Source organism: Camellia sinensis, unplaced genomic scaffold (assembly GCF_055761805.1).
Source record: "Camellia sinensis isolate YWXY unplaced genomic scaffold, ASM5576180v1 Unanchor3, whole genome shotgun sequence".
NCBI classification, from domain to species: Eukaryota; Viridiplantae; Streptophyta; class Magnoliopsida; order Ericales; family Theaceae; genus Camellia; species Camellia sinensis.
Window position 1 is genome coordinate 19486436 of NW_028129178.1, and position 21822 is coordinate 19508257.

Genomic DNA, 21822 nt, shown 5'->3' on the forward strand with positions numbered 1-21822 from the left:
TACGAGGCAATGTGAACCTGTGCTCTTTCTCTTCTTTCTTCCGCAAGATTGAGCTCCAATGCTATGGCTTTTCCATTTAAGTTTGGGTAAAAATTTTCACTTCTAATTGTGGGGAGGCCAACTTCCAGTGGGATTATTGCTTCCATGCCATAGGCCAAGGAAAAGGGTGTTTCGCCAGTAGATTGCCGAGGTGTGGTACGGTAAGCCCATAAAACGTGGAGAAGCTCCTCAGCCCACTTGCCTTTTGCTTTCTCTAATCTTTTCTTCAATCCGTCCAAGACCACTTTGTTTGATGCTTCTGCTTGGCCATTTGCTTGTGGGTATGTTGGTGTAGAGTTGTAGAATTCTATCTTGTATTCTGCACAAAAGCCTCCAAAGATTCTGCCATTGAACTGAGTGCCGTTGTCCGATATTAGAGCTTTTGGTATGCCGAACCGAGTGATGATATTCTGCCAGACGAATTTTTTCACATCCTTCTCCTTTATTGATGCCAATGTTTCTGCCTTTACCCACTTTGTGAAGTAGTCTGTTACAGCAAGAAAGAACTTTCTGTTGCCGGGTGCCGTTGGAAGTGGTCTTACTATGTCCAAGCCCTACATTGCAAAGGGTCATGGGCTTGTTAATGGTAGGAGTTCTCTGGCTAGCTGATGTATTTGGTGTGCGAATTTCTGACATTTCTCGCACTTCTTGACATACTTCTCTGAATCTGCTTGCATGTAAGGCCACCAATATCTTTGCAAAATGACTCTGTAAGTTAATGATCTTCCTCCTTGATGGCTTCCGCATACGCCTTCGTGTATCTCGAACAAGAAGGCTTCAATTTTGCTGGGGTGGACACACTTTAGGTAAGGTCTTGTGAATGACTTCTTGTATAAGGCCATTGATGGGGAGAGCCAAAATCGCTGTGACTTTGCTCTTATTTTGTTGGCCTCTTTCTTTTCTTCTGGTAAGACGCCGTCTTTTAGGAACAGTATGATGGGATCCATCCACGAAGGGCCCAGTTCGGCACAACATACCTCTTCTACTTCGGGTTCTTCAATGCTTGGTTTTGGTAGGTAGTCAATCAGCAATGGATAAGGGATGGAGGTATCTGTCATTGGAGCAAAGTCTGCTAGTTCGTCCGCTAGTTCGTCCGCTCTGCTGTTTTCTTCCCTGTCGATTTGCTCTATTCGTACTGCTTCAAATTTCTTGATCTCTTTTCTGACTAACTCTTGGTACTTAGCTATCCTGTCATCCTTTACCTCGTAGTCACCTGAAATTTGGTTTACCACCAACTGTGAGTCACTGTAAACCATTAGCTCGGTGGCCTTCATGTAGGATGCTGATTTTAAGCCTGCCAGAAGCGCTTCATATTCCGCTTCGTTGTTTGATGCCGGAAAGCCAAGGTTGACTGCTTGCTCCACCACTAGGCCATCTGGTGAGGTGAGGACTATGCCTAGTCCTGCACCGTGCCTGTTGGACGCTCCGTCCACGAAGAGCTTCCACATCTCTCCAACGAACAGTTTCCAGCAAGTGGAGGGATCAGATGATGCCTTCAAAAGTGTTGCTGGTGTTTCGTTCAATGTCCATGCTTGCTGTTTGCCCCTTGGTATCTGATTGTACCAAGTCTTTATTTGCTGGTGAGTCTTGACTTAGTGTAGCATGGTTTGCTTCTTCCTCCATTACTTTACTCTGGTCTGCCTTAGGGTCTGACTGGGTATCCTGCACAAGGAGTTGCGCTATTCCGGCTTCAACTTCTAACCCTAGTTCAGTTGTATCAGTCAGGTCGACTGGGTAGATATGATGACTTCCTGGGGTGAATTCTGCGACAAAGTCTGTCAAGGCTTGGGCTTTTACCGCGGTTCTGGGTTGGAACTTGATGTCAAATTGTCTCAACTCTACTGCCTACTTTAGGATCCGCCCAGAAAAGTTTGCCCTCTCAAACAAAACTTTTAATGGAAAGGCTGTGAGGACGAGTATGGTGTGGGCGTGAAAGTAATGCGACAACTTTCTTGAGACCATCATCAAGGCTAGGGCCAGTTTTTCCAGTGGTAAGCACTTTGTTTTTGCGCCTAGTAATGTCTTGCTGACATAAAAGATGGGCAGATGTTGGATTCCTTATGCTCGGACCAGCACTGCGCTAATTGCGTGTTGTGAAACTGCCAGGTACAGAAAGAGTTCTTCTCCAGGTATTGGGGTCACAAGCAGTGGTGGAGAAGACATATATTCTTTCAAACTTTCTAGAGCGCGGTCGCATTCTTCGTCCCACTTGAATTTGGCTTTTAATGCTTGAAAAAATGGTCGACATCTGTCCGACGACCGGCTTATGAATCGGTTGAGTGCAGCTGTCATGCCGGTGAGAAGCTGCACTTCTTTCACTGAGTTGGGCCTCTCCAGATCCTGAATTGTTTTGATTTGAGAGGGGTCTGCCTCAATACCTCGGTTGGTCACCAAGAAGCCCAGAAATTTGCTAGATCGTACACCGAACGCACATTTGGACGCATTTAGGCGCAACTTGTGCTTCTTTAGGATCTGAAACATCTCACCTAGGTCCTTGAGATGGTCATTCTTATCCTTGCTCTTGACCACCATGTCGTCGATGTAAGCCTCTATTGTTCTGCCTAACAATGGTTCAAACATCTTGGTGACCATCCGTTGGAATGTTGCCCCTACGTTCTTTAGGCCAAAGGGCATGACCTTGTAGCAGTACAGTCCTCTTGGCGTTGTAAAAGATTTGACCTCCTGGTTTGGTTCATACATAGCGATCTGATGGTAGCCTCTGTACGCATCAAGAAAGCTAAGTCGGTTGTGCCTTGCCGTTAGGTCTACCAGTTGATCTATCCGGGGTAGAGGGAAGCTGTCCTTTGGGCATGCCTTGTTGATTGTTTTGTAGTCTACCCAGACGTGCCATTTTTCATTCTTTTTTGGCACCACCACTGTATTGGAGATCCATCTGGGGTAGTGTACCTCTCTGATAGCCCCTGCCTTCAGTAGGTTTCCTACTTCTTCCGCCACTATCTCGGCGTGGTGGAGTGCCAATCTGCGAGTGCGCTGAATGATTGGTCAGGCGGTTGGGTGGACGTTCAATTGGTGACAGATGAAGCTTGGGTCAATGCTAGGCATGTCATACGGCGTTCAGGCAAATACTTCGATGTTAGAGGCCAAGAATTCCATGACCTCTATTCTCTCAGTGCTGGACATAGATAAGCCAAGCAAAAAGAACTTATTCGGGTTCTTTTCATCTATTCTTACTTGTACCAAGTCTTCCACTGCCTTCTGTTCAGCGGCTTTGCCAACATCCGCGAACAATTCATTGCTCTCTGGTTCTTCCACCATCTGAACAAACCCCTTGGCAGCTCGGCTGCCATTTACTGTGACGAAGCATTGCTTGAACATAATTTGGTCTCCAAAGACCTCTTCAATTACTCCGGCTTCGTTGGGGAACCGCATTACTTGATGGTAGGATGATGCTACTGATCTCATGGCATGCAGCCATGTTCTTCCCAAGATTATGTTTTAAGTGGAAGGGACTTTCAATACCCAGAATTCCACTTGTTTCGTCACGCTTCCTGCTCTGACTGGGAGGATTATCTTGCCAATTGGCCATTCTGGCATTGAGTTGAATCCGATCAGGGGAGATATAGCAGGTGCCAAGTCTTTGTCTTCTAGTTTCAATTGATTGAATGTTTCGTAGTACATTATCTCACATGAGCTCCCTTGGTCAACCAAAATCCGCTTGACGTCAAAATCCTTGACTCGGAGAGTGACAACCAGTACATCATTGTGAGGGCAATATATCCTTGCCAAGTCTCTATCTGAAAAAGATATGACGTTCGTGGCTTCTGTTCTCCCCTTTTTGATGGTAGGTTGGGCACGTAATACCTCCCTTAAGTGCTCAGCCTTCTCGATCATGCCCCTGAGCTTGCATACGCACTCAGGTTCGAATACCCCATGGATTACGTTGATCACGCCTTGAGGTGGGGCATCGATTGGCATTCCGTTTGGGTTGTTGTGGTCCTGGGGGGCTGGCTGCGTCCCTCCCTCAATGTACTTGTCCAGATGACCGGCTGCCACAAAATCCTCTAGATGCTGCCTCAATGGTGTGCAATTTTCAGTGCGGTGCCCCTTTTCCTTATGAAAGGTGCACCGGGATCTTTCGTCGTAGTCCTTTTGCGCTTCTCCCAGCTTAGTTGGCCATCTGACAAAAGGTTCATCGCGTATCTCGCTTAGAATCTGATAGATCGATTTTTTGAATACCGTGGTAATGGCAGTGTGGACTCTCAACCATCTTTTATCCTGGTCCTCACCATTGTCTCGCCTGTCTCGCCCATTTCTGCTTGGACGTTCTACCGCATTGACTTTCGTCGTGGTCTTTTTGTTTGGTACTGCGGTTGTACCAGACTTTGTTTTAGCACGGGCGCCATCCTCCTCCACCCGAATGTGCTGGTGTACCCTCTCCATTAAGGCCTCCATTGTGAGGGATGGCTTCATGGTGATTGAGTCCCTCAGCCTGTTCTCGACTGGAAGACCTCTTTTGTACTGCGCGATGGCGAGATTGGTAGGGCAATCCCCAATCTGGTTGAAGGTCTCCCAATAGCGACTATTGTAAGATCTTAATGTCTCCTTGTTGCCCATGTCAATAGAGAGAAGCTGGTCTCAACTGGCGTTTTGGTGTTCGTCCTGAACCTTGTCACGAACGCCTTTGCTAATTGTGCCCAGGAGGCGATGCTGCCTTCTGATAGCCTTTCAAACCAGGTTAATCCTAGGTCGCCAAGGCTGGATGGAAATAGGATGCATATCAAAGCCTCGTTTCGTCGGTATGCAGCTATAGCATGGCGAAAGTGGCTCAAGTGTGAGTAGGGGTCCGTCTTCCCCTCATACGTGGTGAATTTGGGCTGCAGGAAGCCGGAAGGTAAGGGCGCGTTCTCAATTGCCGGAACGAACGGTGAGGTCTGCAGCATCGCTAATGCTTTGCCCGTAGGTTCGTAAGCAGGGTACGGTATTGGCATTCCTACCTCGACGCTTCCATGCGTCCGAGGAGCCAACCGCTGAAGGGCAAAAACTCTGTGCGGGTCGCGCGCCCTGGCATCCTCCTTCCATCGTGCCCTTTCATCTAGCACAGTTCGTAAGTCGGACGATCTAGGTAACTCCGTCTGCCTGGATGATGTCTAGTATGTGCGCGAGGGCCGATAGGTGCTTCCCTCTGTGCATGACCTTTCAGATCTCGTCCTCTCAGATCTGGAGTGACGAGTTCTGGAAGTTCTGGATTGAGTGTCGCCTGTTCTGAGGTTCCTATTCTCTGCTTGTGGTGGTGTGGTATGCCTACTGTGATCTTCTAGGTGGCGAGGGGCCGTGTTGCCTTTACGCCCCTCTCCTGTCGCCACCCCTTTTCCCTTGATCTGGCGCTTCATGGCCTCTATATCCGCCGCCATCTTCCTTATTAATTCATCCTGCTCTTTCACGCGATCCTCGAGCTTGAGGGTCGATTCTTCGCCTTTGCCTTTCAGGACTTTGTGAGCGAGAGTGACGGGGGCTGTTGTTCCGCCTCCCCCTTGCATCCCTTCGGGGGTTCTGCTGCGGGGGCTCTAAGTCCAACATGGGAGGGATAGAAGGCAGACCTTCGCGTCTCCCACCCCCCTCTGGGGTTTGTCCGTTGATGGCGGATTGCGGCAAATCTTCGTTGTGCGCCATTGCTCCTAATTAGTGAGGGAAACTTGATCAAGAAGCTTTGTTTTTTGTCTGATATTCCCACAGACGGCGCCAATTGTACGAGCAAGAAATATTCTTCTCGTATAATCCTGTTGATCAAGTCTGCATTCCTCCGTATGACGTCGCTTTATTCCCTGAAAACACAAACGTGAGCTAGCCGGCGGGTGTGTGCCAGATACCTCTTCGATGCCTAAGTCAGCAAAATAGACAAATAAGCAAAAGCTCTGTGTATTCGAGAATGAAAGTTGTGTTACTTCCTTGTAGGCTTTTATAGGTTCCACGTAGCACAATCCTTGTAGGACTCTTACTTCTCCATGCAGAGTCCTCCTAGGAATCACTTTCCAGAAAGATAATGCTTATCCTTCAACACCCCCCTTCATTGCTTAAACCAAGTGAGATGGTTTTACTATGGTCGGATGTCAATACGACCGAGATAACATGGCTATGCTAAAGCCGCAGAATAGATTGAGCTTCAACTATCTCGGTTCTTCCTTTCACTGCATATACCTCGGCGCTGGGTTGTCTAAAACCGTGCTAACCATGATGAGTTTGGACCGAGCTAACTAATAGCAAGGTCTTGTGGTAGGCTTCTACATACCTCGGCTCAAAAGGTGTGACCGAGCTAACTGTTGTCACTTTAGCCGTGGTGACCAAGTTAACCGCAAAGCCCTTTTGGGACCGGGCTAACTACAATGCTCTCTGGGACCGGGTTAAATACGAGGCTTTCTATGACCGGGCTAACTCCTGGGCCCTTTTTACCCTACCCTTCTTACCGTGGCCCATAGAACAGCCCACTACCCAACTCGGCCCAATTTACATATAAATTACCCTCTCAAAAACAATTCAATTACAAAGGAATTGTACCTTACTGCTACTCTTACGAAGTACTTTACTCCTACAGATACAGTTATTGGAACTACTCCTATTTAAAATGGTATTGCTATTCCTACTCCTATTAAAAGAAATGAATAAACATAATAGGTGGGGTCAATAATAATGGCATAACACTAGTTGATACACTAGTGTATACATTAATTGATACATGCAACACCGCCCATATTTTTTAGTGGGACCTTGGAAAAAACCAATTGGCTATTCTGTCAAATGAATTTTCAATTCTCATGACCGTTGGTCTTGTCACATGCCTCAGTTATGAATCACGACTCTTTTCAAAAAGATGTGTGGACATCAACTTGCCTACAATGTGCATGGAATTTTTTTTTTTTAGTAGATTCCGCTTATATTATACATTGTATGTCCTTTTGAATTGTTGAGTTATACGTAACTACTTCCTCTGACTATTATTTCTCTTATATTTTAGACAAAATAATTTCGTGTCCCTTTACTATTGAGTGGGCACACAATCACATGATAGGCCCAACTTACTAGATAACTTCTCATGTGCATGAGTGTTCTTGCCTTCGTTTATGCAATTCTCTAGAGTTTAGATGGTTGGCTTCACAACTTCATCGCCAGCAGCTCTAGTAACTTCTCAAGTTGTTTTTATTTTTCTTCGAAAGTGATTGCATGCCTCCTATTCTTAGGTAGAGACATGGTGCTGTTTTTGGAATAATAGATAATTATTCTTTGTTTGGACTTCCATCTATCCTTACTAATCTTGGTACAAAAGTATAGAAAAACAGGAAAATGATATTTTTGTAATTAATGACATCCAAGGACGGATCTAGAGGGTGCGGTCACACCCCTAATTTTTTTTTTAAATTATGTATATTATATTAATAATTAATAAGATAATTTTAAATTGGAATACTTTGCATCCCTAAAATTTCAGTAGTTCACACCCTTCAAATTATTTACATTACAAAATTTTAAAAATAGTTTCTAAATTGAGTTTTATCAAATATTGATATATTCTATTTGTAATTTGTATTATTTGTTATATTTCTATATATTTAGAGTTACTTATATTCTTTTATTTGTTACTATTTTTGTTTTCTGCTTATATGTCATTTATGTTTTTTTCTTCTTTTATAAATCACAATATAATTTGCTTATGCATCTTATTTTGCATTCATTCTTATTGTTTATTCTCTAGAATAGGAATATTGTCTACTTCAACATAACATTTTAAAAATAAGTTCATAAAATTTGATACTCTTATTGAAACGGCTTATCATTATACTCATAAAAATATACATTTTCGATTATAAATTTTTTCAAAACCAAATTGCGTAATAAGATGAAAGTTTGTAACAAGTTACTTGATCATATTTATTGAAAAAGATATTAATCAGGTTTTGATGTTGAGCTTATCATAAATATATATATATATATATATTATAAAAAGTGACGATTATAAAATGTTCAAATAGTTAACTTTAGTAAACGGAGATGTGGTGGCCGAATATATTTTGTTACGTACGGAAGCCGAATAGATTGAAGAGAGAAACCAAGTTGTGAACTATACGGCTCCATCAGGGAGGGACAGAGTTCGAGTAACCAGATCAGTCGAATTATCAGCTGTAGACCTGGCCGAGTAAGAACAGTTAGCCGAATGAGGGATTATTCATTGGAAGAAAGGTGGGCCTAACCGTGGACATCAAGGACAACTATAAATAAAGAGAGTATCAGCTAACACGAGGTACGTGAGAACAATTAAGTTTAAGATATAAGCAACCAAGAGAGTATACACTGACTTATCCGTCGAAGTGCTAATTCCGGCACTCCTGACCGGAGTGTTCATTCCTTTTCAGGTGACCGTCGGGTTTCCGCCGTTTTCTGTTTCTGTGCTACACCATCGCCACTTCATTCTGGCTCGGTAGTTGATTCTCTCTCTACTTTCCACTTCCTTTTTTATTTTTTGGTGTGTGTGCGCGGGCGCGACCTAATTATGCTATGTCAGAAATCTATACTCTGTAGTGAGATTTAGGTTTATAATCTCAATATAAAAATCACCAATTTGTCGTTAGGTTTTGGCATTTGGGGCAAAGAAGATTAGCTAAATCCAATAGTTGTTCACTGAAGATTGGTATTTGAACAGAATAATAGGTATGAGTTCTCTATTTCTTGTTCTTCCTAATCATGAAAATCCTAATCATGAAGATTGGCATTTCTGTTCTCTTATATTGTTTTCCAGAGTCTTAACGTTTTTATTTGCTTACTCTGCCATAGATCTATCATCATAACCTATATTCCATACATGTGTGTTTGTGTATGTATGTATATAATATGTGTATATATGTATATATGTATGTATATACAGTGTTTGGATCTGGGTATTAGGTATCCATCCTCTGAGCTAGTCTTTAAGATGGCTTAATCAATTAGATGCAGCTTTTCAAGGATAGCGATGGAATGGAATGGAATGGTTTGGAAATTCATAAGTGGGGTTCCAATTATTTGGATTGTTGCTTAAAAGAAAAGAACTGGTAACATACAAAGTAAACTGTGATGCATTTGGTCCCAAATTCGTGTACGTGCAACAAAACCAAGAGTTTTTCTTGTAAATTTGATACTGTAAATTAAAAAACTAGATTTATAATAGGTCAAATTACACTGATGGTCCTATAGTTTGCCTCTTGTATTATTTTGGTCTGTACATTTTCAATTGACTCAATTTTGATCCTAAATTTATAATTTTGTGTCTATTTGGTTCAATCAATAATGCGGTTAGTGTTTTTGACAGGAAATTATCACCTAAATGGTTAAGGTTAACTCACTGAGTTGAGTAAATTTATTTTTTTTATTTTTAAAAATGTGGCATGTCACTTATGTACGTATTTTCTATAATAATAAAAAAAATGCTACGAGTTGTAATAAATTAGACCAAATTATAGAGTCACAAATTGATGCCTAAAATCAAGTCAATTGAAATTATAGGGACCAAAGAAAGATAAGGACCAAAATACAGGGACAATCCTCGTAATTTGCCCTTTATAATAAGATTTATAAAAATGAGTGATTTTTAAAATCAATAATAGGAGAATATTTTCATAATTTTACCAAAATAAAAAAATGTAACAAAATAATTTTTTTGTTGTTGTTGTTAAGCTTACTGTGTGACAGAGCAAGATTTACGTAGGGTTGCAATAGTGAGCTCATCAGAAAGCACACCCGATAGCTTGATGGCCATTCAGCAAAAAACGCCAATTGTATCTTTTACATAATGCCCTATTTTAGTGGCTAACTTCCTGCTACTATGTTTCCTATGCAAAATGTATTGGGAGGAAAAAGAATTTTAGTGGTTCGATTAACTTGCTCACAAATTTCTTCTATCCCCTTCTCCTTCTCTTTTATAGAATTTGATTTTAGAAAACTAAATTTATAAAAATGAGTGATTTTTTAACCTTTTATGGATCTATATGATTAGAAATTCCCATAATTGTGACCCATGTGCATGTATTCCTCATTGGTCAAAATCTTTTTTCACTTATTGGTCGTCACAATCCAAACTCGCCCCTAAAAGTTTGGATTATAACCGGCCAGTAATCCCTTGATTACCTACGGCCTAAGACAGATTACATAAAGTTTACAATAATGGAGCCTAAGCGTAAGCAAATAATATAGCATAATGTCCATTGAGCAGTGCTTACATGTTCAAGTTAATATAATCACACACAATACATATTAGGGTATCCTAACAAAACTTATACATAAGGAGTTATCACCTTAAGGCCCCGTTTGTTTTCAGAGGTAGAATGTAGGGGATTCATAGTGAGGGAATTAATAGTGAGGGGATTGTTAGTGAGATGATTAAGTAAAATTGTGTTTGTTTTGATGATAGTTGTTAGTGTAGGAATTGTTAAATTATTTTTACATAAACTAATAAAACAAATAAAAAAATACAAAAAATTAAACATTAATGTTCAAAAAAAAAAAAAGCCCAATATGTAAAAAATAAAAAAATTTCTAGTCCCCTCACTATTTTTCTAATACCACCTCCATCTCCTCCATTCCAATCTCCCTTCCAACCTCCATCTTAATCCCCTCCTCCATCGTATTCCCTTTCCCAACTCTACAAACAAACACAACACTAAATGGGCCCCACCTCCATCCTAATTCCATCCCACCCTCTACACCCCAAAACAAATGGGGCCTAAAGTTACATCTTCATAGCAAGCATCATAACAAAATTAACCAAAGGTTTAACATTCACACGGGAATTTGCAAAAGGTAAAGCTCCATTTTGGAGGCTCGACAGTGCAGATCCACAAAAGTGACTCCTGAGGTTGACCTAAGGTTGGTCTCCAGGTTGATCACCTACATACATATAAAATACGGAGTGAGCAAAGCTTAATGAATAATAATAAAGTAAAGAGGTTTAATAAATGAGCATGTGCCTTAAGAAAACATTCAAATGTATCTTTCATAACAATGTTCATAATCACATTATGGAGTGGCCTCAGGTCCAGCATAACACGGAACGGCCTTGGACCCAACATAACACGGAACGGTCTTAGGCCCAACATATTAACAAAACGGCCTTAGGCCCATCTTATAAACAGAACGACCTTGGGCCCAACATAGTCACAACTGTTCAGAACGACCTCAGGTCCAAGCAAATCATATCAAAATAGAATGGCCTCAGGCCCACATTTCATATGTCATTTACATTTCATGAAACTCATTCATTTCAAACAAAATACAAATTGCAGAAAGCATATCCTTTAAGAAGGAAAATAAATGCTTGAAGCATATCTTTATAATACTATTACTCAGTGATATTGGTCGTGTGGTGGTCCTTTTGGCAGGTGACCTACACAACATAACACATATACGAATTCGGTAAACAATTCATTCATTTATTAGCCTTTTCCTTTATTTAATCATTTTACGATTCATTCATTTTCTGTTTATCTTTAGACATTTCGGAGGGTCTAAACATGCTCATAAACAGGTTTAGAGGGTCAAAGTGGTTAACAGAAATTGACAAATTTTCTCCCTGTTTTCTGCACGTGCGGAAGCCCCTCACCGAACGTGCAGCCCGCACATGCAATAAAAGCAGAATGCTCGGCTCTGTTTTGTTCTGGGTTCCGCACGTGCGGCTGTGAGCTCCGTGCACGTGCGGTTTTGGGTTTCCCTGAGCAGTCCAAAAATTGATCAAATTCCAAGGTTCCAAACTCATTTTCAAGGCTTGATTCATATAAAACGACTTCAAAAACATGATATATGTACCTAATTCAAACTCAATTGGATTAATTCTTGCTTAAATTCTCAATTTAAAACCCTAGCTTCCATGTTTTCATGAATTTCTTCATGTTCATCCAAGTTCACTTAGAGCTTCACTTCATAAGTAACTCTTTAAGTTCAAATCCTACAAAAGCTAAAGATTAGGGCTCAAGTTCTCACAAGTAACCTCAGGACAAACAAATATGAAGATATTCACTCTTAAATCAAACAAATCCAAGGAATCCAAGTTCAATTCCATTCTTTTGGGTGTGAAATCTCCATTTCAGGTCTTAGTTTTAAACAAGTGAAGAGGTATTCCTAGAGTTTGAGTTGATTTATACATACCTTGAGCTAATTCGTTGAATTTCCCCTTCAAATTCCCAAGCTTTCAAGCCTCTAGTTGATCTTCTCCCTTTCTCCTCCTGTTCTCTCTCTCTCTCTCTCTATAACCTCCCAACAAGATATTTTTGAGTCTAAGTCTAAGTTCTCTAAGGCTCTCAGATATATCTATCTTAATTTAAGTTAAAAGTGTAGGTTAATTAGTTCTAACTTAACTTGCTAGTTTAATTAAATGCAGTTAATTCATTCCGAATCAAATTTTTAAAAAACTTCATATTAGGCTCTAAAAATCATGCTGATCACAAATATTCAATCAATTTTGTTTTCTATCGTCTCTAAGACCTTCAATTTTCAGCTCAAAGTTCTAATTTTAACAGTTTTTCCTGCAACCAACAGATAGAAATTCAAAATCATATCATTCACACAATTAAACATGCAATTTCACACCAAACATATAATCACATAGATAATTAAAGAATGAAAGCATAATATGGAGTCGGGTTATCACATTGGTTCTGTTATTTTTATTAGAAATTCACATGCTTACACATCTTCGTTTATTTTTTTTTTTTTTTGGTACGACAGAAATAAAACAGAAACTAGGCTCTTTCACTAGAGAGCCCAACCATATCAGCTACCAAGTAGCTCCTAATTTCGAATGGTGGTTCCTTTACCACCAGCATTTCTTCAGGTTGGGCGGTTCCCAGCTTAGCTAAAGCATCTGCACACAAGTTCCCTTCCTTGAACACATGTTGGATGGTGCATTCACATCCCCTGAAGATGATCTTGGCATCCTCCAACAACCCTTTGAATGGGAATTTGTCGGTTGTATCTTCTCCCATCAATTGCACCACTTGCTGAGCATCAAATTCAATGATCACTCCATGCATTCCTTGTTGCAACAGCACTGTCAAGCCCTTGTAAAGAGCCCACAGCTCTGTCTCCAAGCTCGTGCCACTATCCATCTTGCCATAATATCCACATATCCAACTGCCTCTTTCATCTCTAAAGGCTCCTCCAAATCCTCCTCTAACTCCCACAGTTCTGCTACCATCAATGTTCAGCTTAATTTTTCGTATAGGTGGAAGAACCCAATTAATCAATCTAAGTACAGGCCTTGGATGTGTAATCGAAACATTAAAAGCCAAGTCTTTATCTTTAGAGTAATCAAAAATAAATTTGGTGCTCTCCTGAGGAAGAGGTGAAGCATCATCAAAGATGGCTGAATTCCTGTTTTTCCAGATTGTCCAAAGAGTCACAATGAACACAGTAGACCAAGTGGTATGAGTATTAAAAAGATGTTTATTTTTGGAGTTCGAAAAAAGCCAATCTTGCCAATTCTGCCTATTCATCCTCATGTACCACTGTCTACCACACAAAGCCAACCACACCTCTTTGGCTTTATAGCAATCTCAGAACATATGTTGTAGGTCCTCTACCCCACAACAGCTAGAACAGGTTGGGTCCGGGGTGAGACCCCTTTTCAGTCTTAGATGGTTTGTAAGTAGCTTTCCTTGCAAGACCAACCACATAAAACTTTTAAGTTTTTGAGGTAGTCTCAATTTCCAAAGCGAGCTCCAATTTCCCTCACACCTTGGAGTACCTATGATTAATTTATAGGCCGAGGCCACAAGAAATTCACCACACTGAGTGCCTTTCCGATCGGGACTATCAGAGTTATTGTTAGAAGGAGGTGGAGTATTCAAAATGATAGATGTAATGTTAAGAGGGAACATTAAAGAAAGTCTTACAACATCCCATTCACCATGATCAGTAACAAACTCAGCCACAGAACTAGAACCCTCAGTAGTTGTATGGTTGGTTTGGTGTGTGTTGGGCATTAAATCCGCAAAGGATTGATCCCCACACCACCAATCCTTCCAAATATCTACCAAGGCACCATTGCCCAATTTCCACTTCACCCATTTTCTAAGGGTATGCCTAGTTTGGAGAATGCTTCTGCACACAAAAGAAGCACACTTCCCTTTAGGCCAATTAAAGAACTGAAAGTTCCTCAAATACTTGCAACTGACAACAGTGCACCACAAACTATCATCTTTGTTCAAAAGTTTCCAACCCAGTTTAGTCAGAAGAGCCAGGTTTTGATCCTTGGCTTTTTTGATACCAAGTCCACCAGCATTTTTTGACTGGCAAACCTTATCCCAGTTAACCAAGTGAATTTTCTCTCTCTCAGGGGTATCCCCCCACAAAAAGTTTCTATTAAGCTTATCAATCTCATCACACACTTTCTTAGGCAAAGCATAAGTTTGCATAGTATAAGCAGGGATGGCAGAGCTCACAGCTTGAATAAGAGTAGTTCTGGCAGCCAGGGAGAGTACTATAGTTTTCCACCCAGCCAAACTCTTTTGCTTTCTCTCAAGGATATGGTTAAAATGCCCTCTTGGAACTCTCCCATGCATAAGAAGGACCCCCAGATACTTCCCTTAGAAAGAAACACATACAGATATATATGTTTTGGTTATATTTTTGATATATGAATTTCCTACTTCAATGGGATGGATTACAGACCCAAAATCTTTAGTGAGATCAAAATAGCATTGTGATTTGTGAATAAGGTACTTGCAAGTCCAAGGAAAAATCAAACACTAAATTTTCATTATTGATGAGTTCGTTTTTTAACTTTTGCATTTGATTCATTGTTTCTAGAATAATAGATGTTCATTTAGGTGATTTTTGTGTAGTTAGCTCAGTTTATAGTTATATTAAATTTTGAAAATATTTCTCTCTTTTGTTTGGTTAGAATGGTTTCAATAATCCCAACTAAAAAGTGAAGGGTTCAGATTAAATTCACTCTCACTCTCACTGTTCCCATTTCTTCTTTCTCACCATACCTCTTCTATCTTCTATCGACTCTCTTTTCTTTTTCCCTACACCTACAACACCGTTGTTCACCTTAAGCCATCACCGACTTTGTCCACCTCATACGTGCCTCATCCACATCCCAACACCGCTGTTCACCCTAAGCCATCACCTACTCTCTCTCCTTTTTTATTTTTATTTTTGTATCTTTATCTAAAGAATAGTATCCTTTTTCCCTAGATAGTCTGAATGAGATCACATAGTCTGAGTCAGATTTTTGAGCACCAGACGTTTGTATGTTCGGATTTTCCCATTTATTTGAATTTGAAAGTCTGAATTAGACCATGTTTTTCTTTTTTTTTTTGGGTGCTGTGGCATTTCTCCTTTTTATTGATATGATGTTCTCTTAGCAACCAATCATTTTTTTAATTATTTATTATGATGTTATTAATTGATTAGATAATGTGGAAGACTAAAAAAGTTGTCTCGGCTTATGGACATACAGCAATAAATATATCTTCTTGAGGGAGTAACGCTTCTGATGTACGTATATTTTTTTCTTGGAAATTTCCTTGGTTATTAAATTTCTTATGACTATTTGTTGTATTGGATTTAATTGTTATTCTATTCCAATTCAGACATTGGATAATATTAGGTTCCTCTCACTCACAGATAAGGAGATCTTGGGTGAAGGTGATAATGCTAAGCTTGGCATTAAGGTTAGTAATTTATGTGCTTTTACTATGGTATATGGTCTAAATCCTCACCAAGAATGTGAAACTTGTTTGTTGAAATCGATTTATGTAAAGACTGCACAGTATGACTTGTTTCCACCAAAACCCAACAAACAAACAGACACACACACACACACACACACACACACACACACACACACCAAAAGTTAATTTATTTTTAAAATTTTTTAAGCTTTTAATATAATAATTGCATATTTAAACAAAGAAAAGAAGATTTACAACTTGACTTATCTTTTAAGCTTTATATAATATGATAAATGCAGATTAAATTAAACAAAGAAAAGAAGATCCTATCCATTTGTGATAGAGGTATAGGTATGACAAATGAGGATTTGATCAAACTTGGGAACAATAACTAAATCTGGAGCTTCAGGTCTTTTATTTTATCAATAAGCCTGAGTGTTTTACTGTTACAATGTACAGGTTTTCCTTCTCAGCTTTTATCAATAAGGCTAATGGGCATTTGCAATTTTTGAGGATATATGGAATGAACCACTCATCCATGGGACTGAAATTGGATTGCATGTCAGAGAAGAAGACTAAAGGTGGGTAAACTAAACATGCTCTCAATAATTTTGTATGGTTACCTTGTTGGTCAACATATTACCTAAGGAGACTATAGGATTGTAGGATAACCTTATTCTACATTTTTATAAGTTATGGTCTTGAAACCTACAAACACCTCCCCTCTATCCTTAACCACACCCCCCCTCCTCTCTGCAGCACACACATAGCGACACACGATGCTACCCTTATCTAAAAACAAGATTTAGAAAAGATGGGACTCGAAATTGATTTCCGATTTTGAATTTGGAGCCTAATTTTCGTTTGTGAAAACTTTTCCTTAATAAACTCTTTTTCTGAACCGATTGACACACTAAAATGCTCGAACGATGTCGGAATGCAATGAAACATGACACACACGACTAACTAGTCACAAATGACTTGTAGGAAAAGATAGGGCTCGAAACCAATTCCTGGTTTTGAATTTGGAGCCTAATTTCCGTTTGTGAAAACTTGTCGTTTAGAAACTCTTTTTCTGAACCGGTTGACACACTAAAATGCTCAAACGGTGTAGGATGTCACTGAAACTTGATACTCATGACTAACTAGGCACAAATGATTTGTAGGAAAAGACGGGACTCGAAATTGATTCCCGATTTTTAATCTGGATCCTAATTTTCGTTTGTGAAAATTTGTCTTTTAGAGACTTTTTTCAAATCGGTTGCTACACTAAAATGTTCAAACGACGTTGGATGTCAACAAAACTTGACACACACAACTAATTAGGCAAAAATGACTTGTAGGAAAAGACGGGACTTGAAATCGATTCCCAGTTTTGAATCGAGAGCATAATTCTCGTTTGTGAAAACTTGTCCTTTAGAAACTTTTTTTCTGAACCTATTGATACACTAAAATGCTCAAACGATGTCGGATGTCAACGAAACTTCACACACTTGACTAACTAGGGCACAAATGACTTGTAGGAAAAAAAGGGACTCGAAATTGATTCCCGATTTTGAATCTAGAGCCTAATTTCCGTTTGTGAAAACTTATCCTTAAGAAACTCTTTTTCCGAACCGGTTGACACACAAAAATGGTCGAACGGTGTTGGATGTCAACGAAACTTGACACACACGACTAACTAGGCACAAATGACTTGTAGGAAAAGACGGGACTTGAAACTGATTCTCGGTTTTAAATTTGGAGCCTACTTTCTGTTTGTGAAAACTTGTCCTTAATAAACTCTTTTTCTGAATCGGTTGACACACTAACATGGTCAAACAATGTCAGATGCCAGCGAAACTAGACACACACGACTAACTAGGCACAAATGATTTATAAGAAAAGACGAGACTCGAAATCGATTCCCGATTTTAAATCTGGTCCCGATTTTAAATCTGGAGCTTAATACCCGTTTGTGAAAACTTGTCCTTAAGACACTCTTTTTCCAAACCAGTTGACACACTAAAATGATTAAATAGTGTCGGATGTCGATGAAACTTGATGGACACTAACTAGGCACAAATGACTTGTTGGAAAAGACAGGACTTGACCTCTTGACATTGATTATGTGCTCTTTGTTTTGTGTCACCTATATTGTCTTTTTGTCGTTAATCTCACATTTGTTTCATGTCTACTAGCATGAACTACTAGGGGTTGCTATGCCTATGTTTAAGCACAATTATTTGGCTAGATTTATTATAATTGTTCCGGTTTAGACCCGACCCATTTCATACTCTTAGATCTAGGATTCTGTACGTTTAATTATTGTTTATGTCCTTTATCATCTTGATGGTAGTTGAGTTGAGTTGTTGGTTGTGTTTGAAACAGGTTAGGAGTTAGTTTTCAAAAGTCTGGATGTCCAGTTTTCTTCTTGTTCACTCGAGTTCGTGTTTTGGTCACTCGAGCAGTATTTGAGATCTCCCATTATTTTTGCAAGTCTGCAAAACTTCTTAGAGTAAGGTGATCTTCGCTCGAGCGGTCTTTTTTGTACTTGAGCAGTCTAGTCTGCAAAATTTCTGGCAAGGGGTCATCGTGCGCTCGAGTGTTGTTTTGATCGCTTAAGCCATCTCACTTATTGTGTCTGACGCTCAAGTGGTGGTTTGGTCGCTCGAGCGGTCTGTGCGTATATCAGTTCGGGAAAAAGGGTTTTTAAATTACTTTTTTCATTCCTCTCTCTAAAACATTCCAAACCCTAATTCTTTCTCTCTCTCTCTCTCTCTCTCTCTCGTTCTCGTTCTTACCTTAAAATTACAAATACTCCATCATTCGTTGATTTCTCCACCATTGCTCCTTGGAGAAAAAAGTAGAGCTCGTGGAGAGCGTCGTTTCAATCGGAGAGGATCTTATTTTGGCTCCATCAAACTTCAACTCTTGTTTTTTTCCTCTTCTAAACTTGATGTAGCGATATCTTCAACCTTTAATATGATTCTTAGCTTAGTTATTTGCTCTTTAAAAAGGATTTAGTGATTTGGAAATTTAGGGTTAAATTTAGGGTTTGATTTTGAAATATAAAATAGGGGTTTTTTGAATAAATTCTAGAGAAAGGTTGTGGGAGTGTATATATTGTTGGGTTGTGTTGAAATTTTGGAAACTTCTTCCTTAATTGAGATTATAAAGAACAGAGGAGATTTTGTTCGGAAATCATGGAGGTTTGGTTTATGAAAGTAAAGAAAAAGTTGTTGGGATTCAAAAATGTAAGGAGAATGTATTTGTTGATAATGAGAGTGGAGTCAGATATGTATTATCGCTCCCGTTTTGAAATTACGAGATTTTAGCTATTGTTGAAAAATTTATCTGTTGAGTAGATGTATCTGTTTTGGGCTATCGGTAGAAGATAGCTTTGATTGTTATAGAAATTGCATGAGGATTAGGTTAAATTAAAACTGATTGCTCATACTTCTTGCATCGAGCATTGTTTCATACTTGAACATTGAAAATGTATTGTTTTTTGGAAAAAAAAAGGTGTATACCATAGTGAATCTGGTTAGGACGTGTGGTGGTGGTTTATATTGTTGGCCTACGTGTCCTTAGTAAAAGTTTAGAAACCCGTGCGATTAGGTGTCGATCTTTCTGGTTAGTACTGGTAAAATGACTTTGGTAGTGTTTGTATAGCCTACTGACAAACACGTATTTAGAGATTCCCAGTGTTTTGTATTCGCTGCCCTATTTTCTGATATAAAAGTGTATTTTCATGAATTGAAATATATTGATAATGACATTGCATTATTTTGAGATGGAAAAGTATAATGTTTTGGCAAATGGCATGCATGTGCATATTCACCTTGTGATTTCGTTAAGTTTCATACATAGTGTTAAAATATCAAAACTGGGTTTTAGCCCACCCTACGTGGAAAACAACTTTCAGCTGCTGGTGATATGCCTCCACCAACGATTTAGATTGGGAGGACCGTGGAGTTGAAGGTTCATTTTTATTTCTTTTGTTGTAATTATATTTTGTACAAGTCTAAGGCTTTTAATTGTTTGACTTTATCCATTTTGTTGTAACCAAGTAATGTCTTGGGAAGATGTAGCCATTCGGATTTAACTTATTTGTATTACACTTTTATTTCAGTTTACTCATATGTGACATATGCTATAGATTCAAGATCTAAGATTTATGAATGTATACTCGGATATGTCATCTTTTGTATGGTAAAGGAATATAAATAAAATGTTAATATTTAGCTTGTTTGTGTTTTCTATTGATTATCGTAAGATGGGTTATTATTTTGGGGCTTTACATTTCTTATTTGGTGTTTATTCGATTATTGTTAGATTGTGGCAGAATGTGTTCAATTAGTACTTGATTTTAATAGTATTATCATTATTGTGGGATGTAATTAAAGTCTTTTTAGATAGTTCACGTATACCAATAGTCCAATTGACTTGGGACTTCTTATCAGTGACGATCTGTTGTGTGAAATTGATGGAGTTTCAATTGGCCCTGAATATTGCAAAGTCTGTCTTAAAAGCGAAAGGCCAAATGCTCGTTTGGAAACACCATCCTGTGGTCTTAGAAAAGTTGGAGAAACTATTGGAAGATACATGGTGTGGCACTTGATTCACGTATATGTTATAATCTTATTTATTTATTTATTTTTTGAAATAAATATAAAATATTTTACATTTTTTTATGTAAGTTTGAAATTAATTATATCGTAAATAATTATTATTTTTTGTTTTTTTTTGTAGATGCTACCCTTTTGAGTATGTGATATATTCATATATCGATATTGGAGCTTACTGTTGATACTAAAACAAACTATAATATATATTTTTTATTTTTATTGATGAATGATGCACACATTTTACTTCTTCAATATAGGCGAGAAATGTAGGTATATTTGATTGTTTTAGGAAAAATTCTCTCTAATTATTTTCATATTTAGAAGCGATTTCCGGTGGGATGTGGTAATTACCTGGAATGCTTCCGATGAGGGAGGAGAGTGGCCCTCGCTGGCGGATCCTCTTTCTTGGCGGACGGTCCTTTGAGATTGAGGAGACGTTGGAGATGTCTGGGGGTCATTGATGTTTGTCCATTGTGGAGCGAGGACAAGGCTTGCGTGGGAAGTCAGGTTGGTGGGGTTTGAAGTATGATGGATAGGTGAGAAGATGAGATGGGCATTGCGGAACCAAGGCCGTCAATCGTTTGCGGGTCGACTGGAGGGGAAACGACACAGTGTGGCGGTTTGGATTCGTACAAAGGGCGATGGCAGTTCTTCGTTTCAGATCGTGGTTACCTCGGAGGGTAAAAGAACTCAGATTTTTCTTTCCATTTCGGATTTTGGGGAAGGCTGGGAGGGTGTGGCATTGGTTTTGGAAGGATTTGCTAAAGGGGATGGTTGGGTGATCTGAATTGATGTGAGTAAGAAGGCGCTGAAAGGGTAAAGAGTGGCCACAGCGGCTGCGGGGGTAGTTGACTTGCTAGAGGTTGATGAGGTGGTAGTGCAGGGTGTGTCAGAGGAGGGGTGGTCTCATTTGTTGGAGAGGGTGCTGATGGGTTATGTGGGAGAGGTGGGGAGCAGAGGAGTTGGGTTCTCAGCTATGGTGGATTGGGTTGGCCGTTGGTGGAAGGGGGTTGGGCGAGTGGAGATTTGTCTGATAGGAAGTCAGGCTTTCTTGTTTGTTTTCCCAGCTTGGAGTGAGGTCGAAGGTGTGTTGTGCCGCAGATGGGTGATTGATGGATGCAATTTAGCTCTGTGATGGTGGTCACCGACTGTGCTCTGCGACAAGGGGAAGACGTCGGGAGCAGGGATGTATAAATGGGTTAAAGTGATGGGTATACCTTTTCACCTCCGTGGGAAAGAAACCTATCGGGCTATCGGCGATTGGTGTGGGGGTTTTGTGGAGGTCGACGAACAGTCGACTAACTTGGGAATGGTTCGGTTGCTGGTTCGAAAAGGGAGAAGCCTTACTGCTAGGGTTTTGCTCTGTTGGAAGTCGTGGTTGTACTTGTTACTAGTTTGGCCGGAGTCGGGGCCGTTAGTTGAAGCTTCCCAGCTGGCGACTGTAATGAATATGGAAACCCGAGTATGGAGGCGTGAAGATCGGCGGAATTGGGGGTATGGACGATTTAGGGAAAGTC

At 39.7% G+C, this 21822-nt stretch overlaps 1 protein-coding gene across 2 annotated transcripts in view; it reads left to right on the plus strand.

The window, feature by feature from the left end:
* The first annotated feature begins 1822 nt into the window (after positions 1 to 1822).
* Positions 1823 to 21822, plus strand: part of LOC145816172 (uncharacterized) — a 33591-nt gene continuing 13591 nt past the window's right edge. Inside the window, exons 1-6 of one of the 2 annotated variants that reach the window (XM_082912460.1) lie at positions 1823 to 8290; positions 8403 to 8467; positions 8619 to 8697; positions 15436 to 15519; positions 15615 to 15695; positions 16155 to 16276. In XM_082912460.1, the coding sequence (XP_082768586.1) occupies positions 15676 to 15695; positions 16155 to 16276 (142 nt within the window). In that variant the 5' untranslated portion in view covers positions 1823 to 8290; positions 8403 to 8467; positions 8619 to 8697; positions 15436 to 15519; positions 15615 to 15675. The remainder of the gene's footprint in view (positions 8291 to 8402; positions 8468 to 8618; positions 8698 to 15435; positions 15520 to 15614; positions 15696 to 16154; positions 16277 to 21822) is intronic. The other variant, XM_082912461.1, reaches the window with a different exon arrangement.